This window comes from Panthera uncia, assembly GCF_023721935.1.
Source record: "Panthera uncia isolate 11264 chromosome B3 unlocalized genomic scaffold, Puncia_PCG_1.0 HiC_scaffold_1, whole genome shotgun sequence".
Taxonomy (NCBI): Eukaryota; Metazoa; Chordata; class Mammalia; order Carnivora; family Felidae; genus Panthera; species Panthera uncia.
The window spans coordinates 99,002,378-99,021,006 of record NW_026057582.1 but is presented as its reverse complement, the minus strand read 5'-3'; the positions used below and the strand labels follow the sequence as shown (position 1 = coordinate 99,021,006).

At 38.4% G+C, this 18,629-nt stretch overlaps 1 protein-coding gene across 5 annotated transcripts in view; it reads left to right on the top strand.

Annotated features, from left to right (window-relative positions):
* The window catches only part of SLTM (SAFB like transcription modulator), an 81,298-nt gene that overhangs the window by 44,229 nt on the left and 18,440 nt on the right, over positions 1–18,629 (top strand). For 4 of the 5 annotated variants that reach the window (XM_049613705.1, XM_049613702.1, XM_049613703.1 and 1 more), the window contains exon 21: positions 551–1,610. The exons of the other annotated variant lie outside the window; for it this stretch is intronic. In XM_049613705.1, coding sequence (XP_049469662.1) covers positions 551–659 — 109 coding nt within the window. In that variant the 3' untranslated portion in view covers positions 660–1,610. Of the gene's footprint in view, positions 1–550; positions 1,611–18,629 lie in introns of those variants that run through there. 5 annotated transcript variants of the gene reach the window in all.

Genomic DNA, 18,629 nt, shown 5'->3' with positions numbered 1-18,629 from the left:
ACACCAGTAAATGGCTTACTCTGAGGAAGGGACTTTGAAGCAAGAGTGCCCAAGTTTGTTTGTTTGTTTGTTTGTTTATTTATTTATTTTAAATGTTTTTATTTATTTTTGAGACAGAGAGCATGAGCGGGGAAGGGGCAGAGAGAGAGGGAGACACAGAATCTGAAGCAAGCTCCAGGCTCTGAGCTGTCAGCACAGAGCCTTATGCAGGGCTCGAACTCACAGACTGTGAGATCATGACCTGAGCTGAAGTCGGACGCTTAACCAACTGAGCCAGCCAGGCGCCCCAAGAGTGCCCAAGTTTAAGTCCTCATTCCCCCATTTATTAGCTGTGACCTTGAGCAAGTCACTTAGCCTCCAGATCTCAGTTTCCTCATCAATAAAGAGGAGTTTGTAAATGGTACTTACCTCACAGAACTGTTGAAAAGAATGTTATTTAATATGGGTAAAGTACAAAGAACAGTGCCTGGTAAATGATAAGCACTTTATAGGTATTAGCTATAATTTATTCTTTTGTTCTTGACAGTTTTTTCTTTTAAACCTTTTTCAGTAATGCATCCCCAATTAATAGAATTGTACAAATCAGTGGCAATTCCATGCCAAGAGGAAGTGGCTCCGGATTTAAGCCATTTAAGGGTGGACCTCCGCGACGATTCTGAAAATTAGCTCTCTGCCATGGTTTCAAGATAATTTATTGAAATCTCCTGTAAACTTTACTTGACTACTTACGAAGAGGACCTCTGACTTGCTTGAGAGTTTTGTCAGACTTTTCTTTTTTTCTCTTTTTTTAAAATTTAACATGATTGCTTTTCTCAATTTTGGAGAAGATGTTTAAATAGTTCCGTTGTAACTTTTAATAGTTTTGTGTATCATTCAACTTTTTTTCTTGCAGCACCGAGACACATTTGAAAGGATGGAATCAAAACCATTTTGTTTAACTCTGTGTGAATATAAAGAGTAGTTTGCAGCTGTGTGGTAGTAGTTTAATTTGCAGCATTAGCTCCGTGGTGTCAGGCTCTAGAGTTCCTTCTTGTCACCAAGCATTTTCAGCCTCCATTTTGAAGGCTGTCGAAGCTTAAAACGTCTGCTGTCTAATTTTTAGAGAATAAGATTGTTCCTTGCATTTCTGAGTATTATGTAACCTATTTTTGCAGAAGGTACTGTTACATTAAGTGCATCTGTGTATCCTGGTTTAAAAAAATGTACTCTTTTTTGAAATAAACCTTCCTATTCTGTATAGTTGCTAAAGCGTTGAGAACCTTTTTAACTGTAAAATGAGAGCCGATTTTCAGGTTAGTGTAGCAGCACACTTGTTCAGGTTTGCATGGTATGAAACCAAATAGATGAACGAAACCTTGGCCATGAGGTTTGTATCACTGAGGTTTTTAGACTGAGTTGTGCAGGTAAGTGCACTTGTAGGTAATCTGCACTATTTGGTGGATAAATCCCACCTCTGGGAGTTGTGTGGGTACTAATGTTTCCATGTTCCCAACTATGTTGAGAACTGGAAAAAACCCAGGTTCTAGATTGGTGAATCAGTTGGGTTCTGTAAATACTTGTATGTGGGAAGGCATTGTTGTCTCTGTGAAAATAAAAATCCACACCTGGAAGTGTATGTGTCTTTGTTTCCAGCTTTTTAGATGTTAGTCCTCCAGCCCTTTCTGGTGTTAAATCCAAAATCGTTGACTAGGTTTAGAGCTCTAAAGGCAGCCTTTTGGTCTTTGTTCCTAGGAAATAAATCTGACCAATTCTTCACCTTGGTAGCTGGGTACTGTGCTCTGTTACAGTGTTAGAGAGTTAACGTCTAAGCTCACAGTCTTTTAAGATTTTTTTTTTTTTTTTAAGGCATCTTTTCTAGGAAAGCCCTTCAAGGTGAATTCTGAATACCACCTCTTAACGCCTCCCATATTCCTTTGTATGCAGCAGTGAATAATAATCCAAAAGGTCTAGATTCTTAGATAACTCAGCAGTTTGAATTCTCATATAAAGGGAAAGATGGAACGAGGGATCGCTCTGAGGCCACCTTTTGATTTGAGAAGGAGTCTCTGTAGAAGTTCTTGTAAATGTCTGGGTGGATATGGTCGTGCTCATGAGATGGCTCAGACCTCTGGGTGGTGTGGGCAGGCACAGTACCCTGGTCTTCGGCCTTTTGGGAAGCTGGCACTTCTGTATTGCTCTGGATTTCATTACCTTTTCTGCCCTTCTCAACTCTACAACTGAGTATTTCAATTTGTAAAGGTTGCTGGTTAAATAGAGAAATGAACTGGTACAACTGCTGACTGGACAAAATTGGAGATCTAACTGAGCGGGGTAAGGTTAGTTGTGAAGCCTGGGCCCTACCCCCAGACATTTGTGGCTGGGGCCTAGGCATATTTTTCCACAAATGTTCTCCGAGATGATTCATATGTACAGGTGGCATTGACAGTCACTATAGACATAGAGCCCAGAGTAGACAGGACCAAATGCTCTTTGAAGAGCAGCAGGCATTTTTATGGGTAATAGAGTTTTCCTCATCACTGCTCAAACACATGTTATTTCGGTTTTAGAGACCCCATCTTTTGCCAGCGCGGGTGAGATGCTCTGATTAGTGTGATTTTCTAGTTAACTAGTGGTTAATGACTTTATATAGTTGAACCACTCAGGAATGGGCAAAGGGGGACTTCTTTGTCAGCTTCAGGAGCTTTTATCCAGAGCTTTCAGAACTGTCCTGGTTAAGCTGTGAAATCTTAGTATTATTAATATTATATATTACAGAAATTTGTTTTCATTCTGTTAACTAGAGAGTCACCTCCGAGAAGGGTTTAGAAGAGTTTTAGCCTGGGCACCTGGGTGGTTCAGTCAGTGGGCATCCGACTTCGGCTCAGGTCATGATCTCACAGTTTGTGGATCTGAGCCCCACGGACGACTCTGTGCTGACAGCTCAGAGCCTGGAGCCTGCTTTGGATTCTGTGTCTCCATGTTTCTCTGTCCCTCCCCCACTCATGCTCTGTCTCTCAAAAATAAATAACTATTTTTAAAAATTTTATTTATTATTTGAGAGACAGCATGTACAAGCAGGGGAGGGGCAGAGAGAAGGAGAGAGAAGATCCCAAGCAGGCTTCATGCTGTCACTGCAGAGCCCAGTGCAGCGTTCGAACTTATGAACTGTGAAATCATGATCTGAGCCGAAACCAAGAGTTGGACGCTCAACCAACTGAGCCACCCAGGTGCCTCAATAAGGTAACTTATGTGTGTTCTCCCCATATGTAGTTTGTGTATTCAACACATTTTCTTTCACAGTCCTAGCATTCTGTTTTGTAGAAGTTATCAAGCTGATTTTAAAACTTCCGTGGAAATGGAAAGGAGTGAGATTAGCCAAAAATAATTTTGAAAAACATAAATAACAACATTAGAGGAATTATATTACCTGCTTACTGTGTGTCAGGCATGTTAAATAGGAGTATAAGTCATCACAGAAATTACTGTTAATTGAACACTTACATGGGCTAGGCATTGTTACTAGGTAATTTACATGCATTAATTAATTTCTACAAGGTTATGTTTTAGGTGAAGGTACTTTTTTTTTTTTTTTTAAGGTGTAGGTACTATTATTATTCCTGTTGTATATGTGTGGAAACTAAAGAACAGTTTGCCCAGGACCATAAATACAGCGAGTGGTAGAACTGAGATTCAATTATAGGCACATACTTATAAGAACATCAAGTCATTTCATCCAGTGTAGGGCATGTGTGTGTGTGTATAGTAAAAGTGTGTTTAACCAGTTTCCTGTTTCAGAGTTTTCTCAAGTGGTTGTACCATTTTGCTTCAGCAATGTAATGGGTAAAAATTGCTCCACAGACTCATCAGCACTTGGTATTGTCAGTCTTTTTAATTTCAGCCGCCTTGATGGGTGTACAGAACTATCTCGTAGCTTTAGTTTACATTTCCCTGTTGACCTAGGATATTAAGCATGTTTTCATACATGTATTGACCACTGATAAAGCTTTGTGAATTATGTCTTCAGATATTATCTATTCCATTTTTAATTGTGCTTTTTATCTTAAGGAATTGTAAGATCTCTCTGTGTATTATGGATACCAGTCCTTTATCAGATATATACTGGGAATATTTTCTTCCAGTCTGTGCTTTGCCTTTTCGTTGTCTTAATGGTGTCTTTTGAAAAATAGGTTTTAAATTTTATAAAGTTCAGTTTAGCATTTTTTTTCTTTGAAAGTTCAGGGGTATTTTTGGTCCTAGGTAGAAATCTTTGCCTACCCCTACGTCACAGGTTTTTCTCCTTTGTTTCTTCTAGGCCTTTCATAGTTTTAGTTTTTACATTTACATAAAGTCCATTTCAAGTTGACTTATGTATGGCATAAACTAAGGGTTGAGATATATTTTTTCTATATGGATATCCAGTTTTTCCAGTATTGTTGAAAAGGCTATCTTTTTCCTATAAATCACTTTAATTACACCTTTGCTTTATTTTTTTTATTTTAAAAAATGTTTTTTAATGTTTATTTATTTCTGAGACAGAGAGAGACAGAGCATGAGTGGGGAAGGGGCAGAGAGAGAGGGAGACACAGAATCCAAAGCAGGCTCCAGGCTTCTAGCTGTCAGCACAGAGCCTGACGCGGGGCTCGAACTCACAAACCGTGAGATAATGACCTGAGCCGAAGTTAGTCACTCAACCGACTGAGCCACCCAGGTGCCCCAACACCTTTGTTTTAAAAAATCAATTTACATGGGCATCTGGGTGGCTCAGTCAGTTAAGTGTGTGACTGTTGGTTTTTGCTCAGGTCATGAATGATCTTGCAGTTCATGAGTTTGAGCCCCACATCAGTCTCTGCACTGATAGTGTGGAGCCTGCTGGGGATTTCTCTCTCTTTCTCTCTCTCTCTCTGCCCATCCCTGGCTTATGCTGTCTCTCTTTCTCTCAAAAATAAATAAACAAACATTTAAAAAAAATCAGTTTATATCTGTGAATCTATTTCTGGACTTTGTTCTGTTCCATTGATCTTTATGTCTGTATTTTCATGAATACCACACTGTGGTATTTTGATTACTGTATCTTTATATTAAGTCTTAAAATCAGGTAATACAGTTCCTCCATTTGTCATTGATGTTTTTCAAAATTATTTTGGCTAATCTCACTTATTTGCATTTCCATGTAAGCTTTAAAATCAGCTTAATAATTTGTACAAAAAAAGTATGCTGGAATTTTGAATGAAAGTGTGTTGAATATATAGATTAAATTTGGGGAGAACTGACATATTTACAAAGAATATTGAATCTTCTAATCCATAATTAGTGTTTCTCTTCATTTAATAGGCCTTCCTTAATATCTTCTAGCAATGTGTTAGAGTTTTCATTGTGTAGATTATAACACATTTTTTTGTGAAATTTTTTCCTAAGTATTTAATATTTTTGATGTTATTATAAATGGTATTTATTGTTCATTGTTAGTACATAGAAACATAATTGATTTTTGTATATTAGCCCTTGTATCTTTTTTTTTTAAGATTTTATTTTTAAGTAATCTCTACACTTAATGTAGGGCTTGAACTTACAACCCTGAGATCATGAGTCTCATGCCCCACAATTTTACCAGCCAGATGCCTGACTCTTGTATCTTTTGACCTTGCTAAATTTACTTATTAATTGTATTGACTCTGTTGTAGATGCCTCTGTTTTCCATGTGCACCATCATGTTTTCTGGAAACAAAGGTAGCATTAGATTTTCCTTACAAATCTAAATGCCTTTTTCCCCCTTTGTCTTATTGCATTGGCTAGTATCTCCATCAGAATGTTGAATAGGAGTAGTGAGGGCAGATATTCTTGTATAGTTCCCAATTTTAGGGGAAAAGCATTCAGTTTTTTTGCCATTAAGTATAATGTCACTTTTGAGTTTTTCATTTATACCCTTGATGAGGTTGAGGAAGTTCCCATCTATTCCTAGTGTACTGAGAGTTTTTATTACAAATGGATATTGAATTCTATCAAATGCTTTTTCTGCATCTGTTGAGATGATCCCTTCATTCTGTTAATAGGGTGTTGCATACTAGAGAGAATTCATACGTGGTTGTGATATATAGATAAAGATACAGATAGAGATAGAGATATATACAGCTAGGTTTGGCTTACTAAAATTTTAAGGATTTTTTTTCACAACTCAGTGATTTTAGTACTTTCATGGCTATGTGCAGCCAGTGTCACGGTCAATTTTAGAATATTTTCATCACCTCAAAAAGAACCCTGTACTCTTTAAATGTCACCTCCTCCCACATTTCCCTGGCCCTCCCCCAGTCCTCACCTTCCACTGATTTATTTTCTGTCTCTATGGATTTGGCAGTTCTGGGCATTTTATGTAAATGAAATCAAGTGTTACCTTTTATGTCTGGCTTTTCTCTACTTAGCATAATGTTTTCAAGTTTCCTCCATGTTGTAGCATGTAATCAGTACTTCATTTCTTTTTATGGCTGAATGATTTTCCATTGTATAGATATACCACACATTACCCATTTTCAGTTGATGGAAATTTTGTTTTCCTCTTTTGGTTTTATAAATAATGCTGTTATAAACATCCCTGTACATGTTTTTATGTGGGAATATGTTTTCATTTCTCCTGGGTATACACCTAGGAGTGGAATTGCTGAATCATATGGTAACTCAATGCTTAATTGCTTGAGGAACTGCCAGACTTTTTTCTGTATTTCCACTTTCATTTTCTATTTCTTTTTTTTTTTTTAATGTTTATTTTTGAGAGAGACAGAGACAGAATGCAAGTGGGTAGGGGCAGAGAGAGAGGGAGACACAGAATCTGAAACAGGCTCCTCTGAGCTGTCAGCACAGAGCCCGATGCATGGCTCAAAATCGCGAGCCACGAGATGATGACCTGAGCCGAAGTCGGCCACTCAACCAACTGAGCCACCCAGGCGCCCTTCATTTCCTATTTCTATCAACAGCATATGTAGGTTCAGATTTTTTCCCCTTTCTTGCCAATGCTTCTCTGACTTTTTGATTCTAGCCAGTTTAGTGGGTATGAAGTGGTATCTCATTGTGGTTTTGATTTGCCTTTCCCTGATGACTAATTGCACTATCTTTTCCTTTGCTTATAGGTCATTTGTACATCTCTGTTGGAGAAATGTCTATTCAGATCATTTGCCCGCTTTTTGAATTGTGCTTTGTTTACCTTTTTGTTATTGAGTTGCAGAATTTTTTTTTTAAGTATTCTATCTAGGTAAAAAGCCCTTTATCAGATATATGAAGATATATGACTCTCAAATATTTTCTTCCATTTTGTGGGTTGTCATTTCACTTATAGTAGCCTTTGAAGCACAAAAGTTTTTAATTTTGATTCAGTACAATTTTTTTTTTCTTGTTGCTTGTGCTCTTAGTGTCACTTCTAAGAATCTTTTGTCAAAGCAGAAGTCATGAAAATTTACCACTATGTTTTCTCATAAGAGTTTTATAGTTTTAGCTCATATTTAGGTGTATGATCTATGTTGAGTTAACTTTTGTGTATGGTACAAGGTAAGGGTCAAATTTTATTTTATTTTATTTTTGCATGTGTGTCATTGGTTTGTTGATAAGCACCATTTGTTGAAAAGACTATTCTTTCTCCATTGAATATTCTCGGCACCATTGTCAGAAACCAGATGGCAGTGAACAAATGGTTTTATTTCTTGACCCTCAGTTCTATTCCATTGATATATTTGTCCTTATGCCAGTATCACACTGCCTTTGTTTTTGTTGCCTAATAAGTTTTGAAATCGGTAAGTTTGGTTTCCTTTGTTGCTTTTTTGCTGTTGTTGTTGTTGTTAAGAATTTTTGTATTGTTTCCATGAAGAATAGTCTGTAGTTTTCTTGTAATGTTTATGAGGGTGATGCTGACTAAATAATGTGATAGAGAAATGTTCTTTCCTTTTGCCTTTTCTAAAAGAGTTTGTAAGATTGGTGTGTTTGTTTTTTTTCCCTTAAATGCTTGATAGAATTTACCAGTGAAAGCATGTGAGCATGGAGTTTTCTTTTGGGGAGATATTAAATTTACAGATTCAATATCCCAAGCAGACCTAGGGCTATTAAGATTTTCTGTTTCTTTTTTAACCAATTGTTCTAATTTTTGCCTTTCAAGGAATACATTTATTGGTGGAAAATTATTTATTATCTTTTATAAAATCTGTAGGATTTGTAGTGATGCCACCTCTTCCATTTCTGATATTGGAAATTTGTTTCTTTTCTGTTTGTCCCTCAATCTGTCTGGCTGAAGTAACTTTAGAGTTTCTTTCTCTCCACAAAGGACCAGCTTTTGGTTTTGTTGATGTTTTTTTATTTGTCTATTTTCGACTCATTCTTTTCCTGATCTTACTCTTTGTTATCTTCTGCTTATTTGGGTTTAATTTGCTCTTTTTCTCCCCTTATAGTGGAAACTTAGATCATTTTTAGAGGCCCTTCTTTTTTTAATTGTTGTTGTTTTTAATGTCTATTTACTTTTGAAAGAGTGTGTGTGAGCAGAAGAGGAGCAGAGAGAGAGGGAGACACAGAATCCAGAGTAAGCTCTAAGCTCTGAGTTGTCAGCACACAGCCTGACACAGGGCTCAAACTCATGAACTGTGAGATCATGACCTGAGCCAAAGTCAGAAACTCAACTGAGTGAGCCATCCAGGTGCCCCAGCTAATTGTGTTGTTTTTTTTTTAAGTATATTTATTTATTTTGAGAGAGAGCAAGCACAAATGGGGGAGGGGCAGAGACACGGAGAGAGAGAATCCTAAGCAGGCTCTGTGTTGACAGTGACACAGGGCTCAATCTCAGAGTTCATGGGATCAGGCTTTGTGCTGACAGGAACAGTGAGGTTGGGCCCCTTGTCACTGTCAACACAGAGCCTGCTTGGGATTCTTTCTTTCCCCCTCTTCCTGCCTGCTCACACGTGTGCACATGCTCTCTCTCTCTCTCTCTCTCAAAATAAATAAACTTAAAAAAAAAGAAAGAAAAAGATTTAAAGACTCATCTTTAAAGTTGATGGGACACAAAAACACTCGGAGAGATAAAAGGCAGAACTCTGTTATTTACAGCTCTGGCCAGGAAAAAACTTTCATTCACTGCAACACAGAGGATTGCAGGGAGTACACTAGGATCGTGGGCTCAGTAAATAGCGAGATCAAGAAGCATAGCAGAATCCCTACTGTTAGGAAAAGCAGTGAGTGACACGCATCTCATTTGTCAGTGCCTTAGCAGACACAGCCCATGGACATTGGTTGGCTGGTAGTGTCAGTGCCTGGGGTACATTCCTCTTCAGCACGGAGATTTGGACGGGAGTCATGGTGTCTGAGGCAATGTCTTCTGTAGTGGTGAACTGGGCCAGAGCAGTGTGGTCTGGGACTAGAGACTGGTGTATCCTTTTCCAAGTAGATGCCCACGCACATTGGTATGGGTCATGGTTTCTTGTTTGTGTGTTTTTGTTCTTTGAGAGTTTTATTTTCTGAGAATAGAAACTATAAAATGGAAGTGTAAAATCCTGAAAATCTGATCAACCATTTAATCCTTTTAAAGTCACTAATTCTAATAGTTTTAATATAAACATCTTAATTTTACATTCGCAAAACTGATCACAGGATATCGGCTACTGTAATGGATTTTTTTTTTTTTTTTTTTTTTTTTTTTTTGCGTCAAGGTTATAAACATTCCTCCTACAACTTAGAGTGTAAGTTAGACCAAGCTGCTTGTAGAATGTGAAGGCAGTGTCGGGCCTGGGAGCTTAACTTACAAGTATCTTTTCAGTACAAGGGCTTTTAAGTGCAGGGGCTTTGTGGGTGTACGGCTAGCAAAAGTGATGACAGCACCCACGATACTGCTGTAATTGAGCTAGAGTACAAGAACCCAGCTGGTTCAATCAAACCCCTAAGTGAGGGTGACCAAATCTAAAAAATCCCCAGCAGTCCAAGGGTTTTCCCAGATGGGTGATGAGAGAGGGGTTCTGCAGCAAATAGATTTTAAATTTTATGGCCTGATTTCGATGCGTGTCGTTAATATAGTCTCATGTTGTTTGCTAGTCAAAACATCCGCTGCGGAGGTTGCTGGAGCTGCAGCGTTAAAGTGCATGCAGGCCCTCAACCTTAGTCGGTCATTAGGGGTCTTTTGTTCTATGTGTCGGTTCGACTGTTGGCGGGCAAGCTGCGGGGCCTTTGATCTGCAGAGCTTTGCATGAGCCACACCTGATGGCATGTGGGCCTCAACATTTGCTCTGTTTGGTTGAAACAGTGACTGATTTGGAGGGCTTGGGCCTCCGGATTGCAGAGCAGAGCAAACGCTCAGACCAAAAGTGACAAGACCAGTGGCCAGTGGGATGGAGTGCAGTTGCACTTGAAGGGCTTTTATCGCCTGCTGCCGATTTTACTCCAGAGTGCGGTGTTACCAGAAGGGGGTGTCTGGTCTCATCATTATGGGACAGAGTATGGATTTTATTATTGTCAGTGTGATTTTCATTTTCAAACTGGAATTTTCTGTCTCCCTTAGTAGTCCACAATATCTGTGGAAATGGCCCTGGACAACTAAGTTTTCTGTCCTTGAGGAGGTTGGCGGGAGATCCCAGAAGAACTACCCATCTTTTTATAATCTGAATATTGAAGGTTTTTTTGCGTGGTGGAAGTTCTGGCTCAAATTGTCCCATATGGGATGAGCAGATGTCTGACCTGACAAAGTCTGTGGTTAACAGGCCCCGGAAGATCGTGCAGAAGAGGTTGTCATAGCCTCTCCAGGGGAGTCTAGCCTCTTGCCCTTATGGGATGGAGGCAGGATTGAAAATCCTTAAAGATAGGGGAGGCATTATCAAAGGGCCTCATATATAATGAGTTTTCACATACAAAGAGGCTAGGCTTACCCTCTTTAAAGATAGGAAAGATGGGTACTGAGGAGGGCACCTGTTGGGATGAGCACTGGGTGTTGTATGGAAACCAATTTGACAATAAATTTCATATATTTAAAAAAATAAATAAAGATAGGAAAAGGCACTGGAAAATTGTTTATTTAGTTGGTATAAGGTGTGAGTTATCCAAGGAGCTTTAAATTAAGAGAGAATTGGGGCGCCTGGATGGCTTGGTCGGTTAAGCGTCCGACTTTGGCTCAGGTCATGATCTCACGGTCCGTGAGTTCGAGCCCCGCGTCGGGCTCTGTGCTGACAGCTCAGAGCCTGGAGCCTGTTTCGGATTCTGTGTCTCTCTCTCTCTCTGCCCCTCCCCTGTTCATGCTCTGTCTCTCTCTGTCTCAAAAAAAGAAATAAACGTTAAAAAAAAATTAAAAAAAAAAATTAAGAGAGAATAAGGCTGGGGGCAAGATAGGGACCATTTTGGGGTCCATTTGCAGACTAGAGTTTAAAAACAAGTTATCTGAAGGGACCATTATATCTCAGTAAACTGGGACCTGTTGGAAAGGTAAAAATTCAGTTGAATGCCTTTTCTAAGAGCCCATCATTGTGTAGTTTGACAAGTGGAATATGTGTCTTGGTTACTATCAGTAGCGTCTGGAACTCTGAAGGGATGAGGTGTGTCTTGTGTGGCCTTGTATTATGGCCTTTAGTATATATTGAGGCATGTTTGATTTTGATTTATATCTTGGGTATCTATGAGGCAAGAGATTCTGGGCTGTTTTTTGTTTTGTTTTTTTACCATGAGGGGACAGGACCAACTTTTAGGCAATGACCCAAACGTTTGTACACAGGTGCAGATGGGGCCATTTGCTGAGCAGGGCATGATGACTGCCTGAAGTTTGGCCACTTTTGCCGACTCTTGTGTTCTATCCTTTCTTGGGGACACTGGTTAATGGAAAGCAACATGGCACTCAGCTCCCTCACTTATGGTAGTGGAGATACCGTCTGTACCCTCTGTGAGCTTTCACTACTGTTCACTTGGTTATTCCCAAGCAGCTCCACAGGTAGCTAAGGGTTCTAGAGGAGGGGTGACACCTGGCAAGGGGCTGAGAACAAAGGAGGCCATTTCTCTTGCAAGTGGAATTAAGGTCACAGAACCCATGTTTGTTTCCATCTTACAAGGAGGCCTCGATAGCAGTGCTACGCTTGTGGGGTGCTGCTTCTGTGACCCAAGACGTAATGGGCAGCTGGGTACAGAGGCTCGAGATCTACAGGAGCCACTATTTCCAGGATATCTCAGTACGTGGCCAGCAATTTCTGCTCTACTGGTATATAGCTTGAGACTAAGAAGGGTAGTTTCTTGCATCTGAAGCCTATGGGCAACTTCAGGCCATCATAGGTGGTCCAGAGACCAGAAAGTAAGAGGGGAGGTTGTCAAAGCCTCTCTAGGGGAGTCTCTAAAGGCACTAAAGGAAGTGTCTGTTGATTTTCATATGTTTAGATTCTAGGGCCTTTGTTGGAGGGAGCCCCATTTAAGATGGGCTCATTTCTAAGTAGTGGCATCTGTGAGATTAAATCAGAACTCGTCAATGAGGAATGTGTTGCCTTCCGAACCCAAAAAGGACTAAAAAATGTTGGACTTTGTATGTCCTTAATGAGTGTATCAAGTGAATCTCTTTGGAGATGGATGTCATCAAAATAAGGTAATACCTATGCTTTTGGAGAAAGATAAATGCAGTTAGGAGCTTGTCTGCAAAGTTATTTGTGATGGCATCGCTGCCGCAGTGTGGTCTAGTTGAGGTGTATTGTGTTCCTTCAAAGGTGAGGGCAAACTGGTGAGAAGCTATGTGAATAGGCACTAAATTAAATATATTAGCCAAATCTATAATAGCTAAATAGTTGCCAGTTTCTGACTGATGGCATTAGGAATTTCAGTAATACTGTGTATTGAGTATAGGGGCCTTCGAGGAAGGAACCACAGCATTTAAGATTGCAGTAATCCAGCACGAGGTATCAGTCCTTTTCCTGGGTTTAAGAGCAGGCAAAAATGGGCTGTGAAGGGGAGAAGAAGTAGGAATAACCAACCAGTATTAATCAATTGGGTTGTAAAGAATGAAGTTTCCATACTTGAAGGCCCTGTTTTCACCCTCATTGGGCCATATTAACTACTATAACTATGGGTCTGTGGGGTCCTCTTTTGTCAGACCAGTTTGTAAGTGCCAAATACTTACTTTAGTTTTAATTCATTACTCATGTTCACTGTGGAATATTTTAGCGCAATGGGTACTCTGGCAGTGGGATAGGTAAGGCTGTAAAGTGAGGCATACTTATTTTTTCTATTTAGATTATTGGGGTACCATATTCAAATTTAACCAAGTATAACTGTAATTAGAGCCCCAGCATTGAGTCCATGAAGTTTTACCAATTGATGTATTTTAGTAAATATTAAAGTTAATTCAGAACCTATATATTGTTAGAGGCGTAAGATCTAATTGGTACCCTTTTTATTATTTTTTTTAATATATATTTTTATTTATTTAATTTACATCCAAGTTAGTTAGCTTATAGTGCAACAATGATTTCAGGAGTAGATTCCTTAATGCCCCTTAACCGTTTAGCACTTCCCCCCTCCCACAACCCCTCCAGTAACCCTCTGTTTGTTCTCCATATTTAAGAGTCTCTTATGTTTTGTCCCCCTCCCTGTTTTTATATTATTTTTGCTTTGCTTCCCTTGTGTTCATCTGTTTTGTATCTTAAAGTCCTCATATGACTGAAGTCATATGATATTTGTCTTTCTCTAATTTCGCTTAGCATAATACCCTCTAGCTCCATCCACGTAGTAGCAAATGGCAAGATTTCATTCTTTTTGATTGCCGAGTAATACTCCATTGTGTGTGTGTGTGTGTGTGTGTGTGTATACACCACATCTTTATCCATTCATCCATCGATGGACACTTGGGCTCTTTCCATACTTTGGCTATTGTTGATAGTGCTGCTATATACATTGGGGTGCATGTGTCCCTTCGAAACAGCATACCTGTATCCCATGGATAAATACCTCTACTAGTGCAATTGCTGGGTCATAGGATAGTTCTATTTTCAATTTTTTGAGGAACCTCCATACTGTTTTCCAGAGTGGCTGCACCAGTTTGCATTCCCACCAGCAGTGCAAAAGAGATCCTCTTTCCCTGCATCCTTGCCAACATCTGTTGTCTGAGTTGTTAATGTTAGCCATTCTGACAGGTGTGAGGTGGTATCTCATGGTGGTTTTGAGTTGTATTTCCCTGATGATGAGTGATGTGGAGCATTTTTTCATGTGTCGGTTGGCCATCTGGTGTCTTCCTTGGAGAAGTGTCTATTCATGTCTTTTGCCCATTTCTTCCCTGGATTATTTGTTTTCTGGGTGTTGAGTTTGATAACTTCTTTATAGATTTTGGATACAAACCCTTTACCTGATATGTCATTTGCAAATATCTTCTCCCATTCCGTCGGTTGCCTTTCAGTTTTGTTGATTGTTTCCTTTGCTGTGCAGAAGGTTTTTGTTTTGATGAGGTCCCAGTAGTTCATTTTTGCTTTTGTTTCCCTTGCTTCCAGAGATGTGTTGAGTAAGAGTTGCTGCGGCCAAGATCAAAGAGGTTTTTGCCTGCTTTCTTTTTTGATTCTTCAGCCTGCTCATTCATTTTCCTCTGGAGTCTCAAATCAGTATTGTTAGGGTTAGAGACCTCCCTCATAGTGATGGCTATATGATTTAGGTGCCCAGGCTTAAGTTAGATTTGAATTAATACCTTGATGGGTATTTTCTCCTGTAACTGAAAATTAGAGTTTTCATTGCGATGCAGCATAAGATTGCCGGCCCCATAACCCAGAGGTTGACAGATAGAAACTTTTCTGCTACAGGTCTGCCTTTTCCCGCATGGGGAAAGCCATGGTTTTCAGTTTCTCTGTTTGGGAGAATGGAGGGGATGGACATGGCCTGTTCCTAGGTGGCTGTCTATCCTTCCAGGGCTTCCCAGTCCACCTCCAACAGATTTGGGCTGGTACTTAAGAGCTCTAGGAGCCTCTCCTTGGGATGCTGCAGTGAGCCCCTTGTCTGAAGTATCATGCCCTTGGCATTTGCTATGTAGTGGCACTTACTAAAGCCCACATACATGTCTAGTGGTCTAGCACCATTCAAGCAATTGGGTAACTTTGATAGGATATGCTAGGTGAGGTGCGATGGAGGTGCAGGGAAGAGATATTCCTCCCCAGCCCATCCCTTCCTGTTTATTGTTTATTGATTTTCTTTTTAATCACTGGTTATAGCAGTTTGATTACGATGTGTGTTACTATATGTGTGTATTTTCTAGTCAAATCGGCAGATTCTGGCCACTTTTCTTCCTATATTTTTTCTACACTCTCTTATTCTATGACTTCATTTACATCTAGTTTTGAACTTGATGTTCCCTCAGAGGTCACTGAACTTTTATTTTTTCATTCATTTTATTTTTGTTCTTTCATGTTTACCAGTCTTTTCTACTGTACTGTCTAATCCCCTGTTAATCTTATCCTGTGAAAATTTTATTTCATACATTGGTTTTTTTCATCTCTAAAACTTCTTTGTGGGTTTTAAAAAATAAGTTTGATTTCTAAGTTCCTTGTCTGCTAATTTAACATCTCTTACCATTTCCTTTATTTGAATTTTCCCCTGGTTAGGGATCATCTTCTTGGGTTCTGGCATGTCTACTGACTTTTTATTGGATGCTGGACATTATGATTACTGCACTGTTGACTGTCTTAATTTTGTTTTCTTTTCAATGAGTGTAAGGCATTTATTTGTTGATCAGTCTGATAAATTTGAGCCTTGTTTATAGGCTGTTATGGTGGAGCCAGAATAGATTTCATTCAAGAGATAGTTCAGGCATGGTAATGTGGGATAGCCTCTTTGTTGTTGACACTGAATGGCCTAGTTGACCACTCAGAATTCATGGCTTTAGTTGGATGAAACTTGAACTTCTTGCCCTGCACAACTCTGGGAATTGTTCAGTTTAAAACTGATTTATATATATATTTTTTCAACTGCATGAGTTTCATTTGATGTGTTTGCCCTAATACTAAACAGATATTGAAGGGGATTTATATGGACTCTTTTTCTGTATAGCTCCCTTCTCTCTAGAGCTCTGTCCTGCATGCCAACTGGTCAGTCTCCATGAACTCCCATCTCTGTCTTTTCATATTTAGCATTCTGGGCTCTGATTGATTTCCCCTCCCTGTTAGGAAAATGCATCCAGGCAAAAAGATGGAGTAGCAATCATTGAGTTCACTTTACTTGTTTCTCTTCTCTCAGGGATAACAGTCCTGCTCTGTCTGTTGTCCATTGTTTGAAACAGTTCTTTTATATATTTTGTCCAGTTTAGTGATTTATGATAGAACAGATGTGACCTTTGTTATTTTATCCTTTACTGATAGTGACACACAATAAATTGCAGATAAACAGTTGATAAATATTTTCATATACAAGTATGTATCTCCATGAACCATCACAGTAAAATAAAGAACATATCCATCATTCCCAGGTTTCCTTATGCCCCTTATCATCCATTCCCGTTCCATCTCCAGGCAACCACTGATCTACTTTATGTCCTTTATGGTATTTTCTAGAATTTGATGAGTGGAAGCATAAATATAGATTCATTTTTATCTGGCTTCTTTTACTTACCATACTTAGAGATTCATCCATGTTATTGCAGTAGTTCATGTGCCAGTAGTTCATTCCTATATATTGATGAGGAATTTCATTTAATGGATGAACTACAGTTTGTTTCTGTGTTTACCTGATAATGAACATTTGGGTTATTTTCAGTTTTAGGCTCTTTCAAATGAAGTTATTCTGAATATTTGTGTAGAGATTTTTGTGTGTGCACATATGCCTTCATGTCTCTTGGGTAAATAAGAGTGGAGTAGCTGGGTTGTATGGTTGGTATATGTTAGACTTAAGAAATTGCCAAACTGTTATTCAAAGTGATTATATTGTTTTATATTCATGGCAGCAGTATAAGAGAGTTCCAGTTATTTCACATCTTTACCAACACTTGATATTATCATTTTTTTAAATTTCAGTCATTCTAGTGGGTGTATAATGATATCTCATTATGGTTTTAATTTGCATTTTCCTGTGACTAAAGATGTTGAACATCTTTTCATGTATTTGTTTAATATTTTTCCTTATCTTGAGTTGGAAGATTTCTTGATATGTTAATACCAGTCCTTTCTTAATACATATTTTAGGAATATTTTCTCTTCAGTCTTTAGATTTCATTTTCTTAAGTGTCGTTAGGAGAGGAGAAGTTTTAAATATTGATCAAGTCTAATGTACTGACAATCATGCTTATAAAGAAATTAAATACGAAGATGTCATTTCTTCTCAGATTGATCTATAAATTCAAAACAATCCCAATCAAAATTCCATAAATTTTTCCATTACAAATTTTCAGTCTCATTTTGTACGTATATAGAAATGCAATTATATTTTAAAATTATATAAAAATGCAACTATATAGGACCTATAATAATCAAAACAACCTTAAAGTAGCAGAAAAAATTCAAGACTCCTTCTACCTGATGTCAAGACTTCTTATTCAGCAACAAAAACCAAGATGTTATAGTACTGACATAAGGATAGAATAAAAATAAAAACCTGAACATGTGTGGTTAAAGATTTTGACAAAAGTACCAATATAACTAAAGGAGAAGATGAAAATAGAGTTGAACTAATGGAATAGGCATACTAAAAATGAATCTTGATTTTCACCTCACACCATATAGAAAAATTAACTTGAGGGACATCAGCCTGATGACAGCGTGAGGGTTTTTCTTTCCTTTTAATTTACAACTTATCAGACATCCCTAACAGTGGGGAGAGAGGAGTGCCTCTAGCTAGAAGAGAGTGGCATAATACATTCAAATACTCAAAATGCTGAAAGAAATATTCCTGCAACCAAGACTACTCTATCCAGCAAGGCTATCATTCAGAATAGAAAGATAAAGAGTTGCCCAAACAAAAGTTAAAGGAGTTCACACCACTAAACCAGCCTTACAAGAAATGTTACAGGGGAAAGGAAAGACCATAAGTAGAAGTAAGAAAAGTAGGAAGCACAAAAGCAATAAAATTAAATATATATATAAAAATTAGTCAAGGGATTCACAAAGTAAGAGGATGTAGAGTGGGAGGGGAGAGGAGTAAAAGGATGGGTATAAACTTAAGCGACCATCAACTTAATACTAATATATGCATAAGATGTCATATGTAAACCTAATGGTCACCACAAATCAAAAAACAGTAATAGATATGCAAAAAATAAAGGAATTTCTATCAATAAAGGAAGCCAGCAGACCATGAAAGAGCAAGAGCATAAAGAAGAACTACAAAAACCACCACAAAGCAAGTATCAAAATGGCAAGAAGTACATACCTATCAATAATTACTTTGACTATAAATGAACTAAATGCTCCAATCCAAAGACATAGAGTGACAGAATAGATAAGAAAGCAAATTCCATCTATATGTCACATACAAGAGACTCATTTCAGAAGTAAAGACACCAGCAGATTGGAAGCAAAGGGATGGAAAAATCTTTATTATGCAAATGGAGTGAAAAGAAAGCCAGGGTAGCAACATTTATATCGAACAAAATAGACCTTAAAACAGACTGTAACAAGAGACAAAAACAGGTACTGTATAATCATAAAGGGAAACAGTCCAACAAGAAGTTACAACACTTGTAAATATTTATGCAACATGGGAGTACCCAA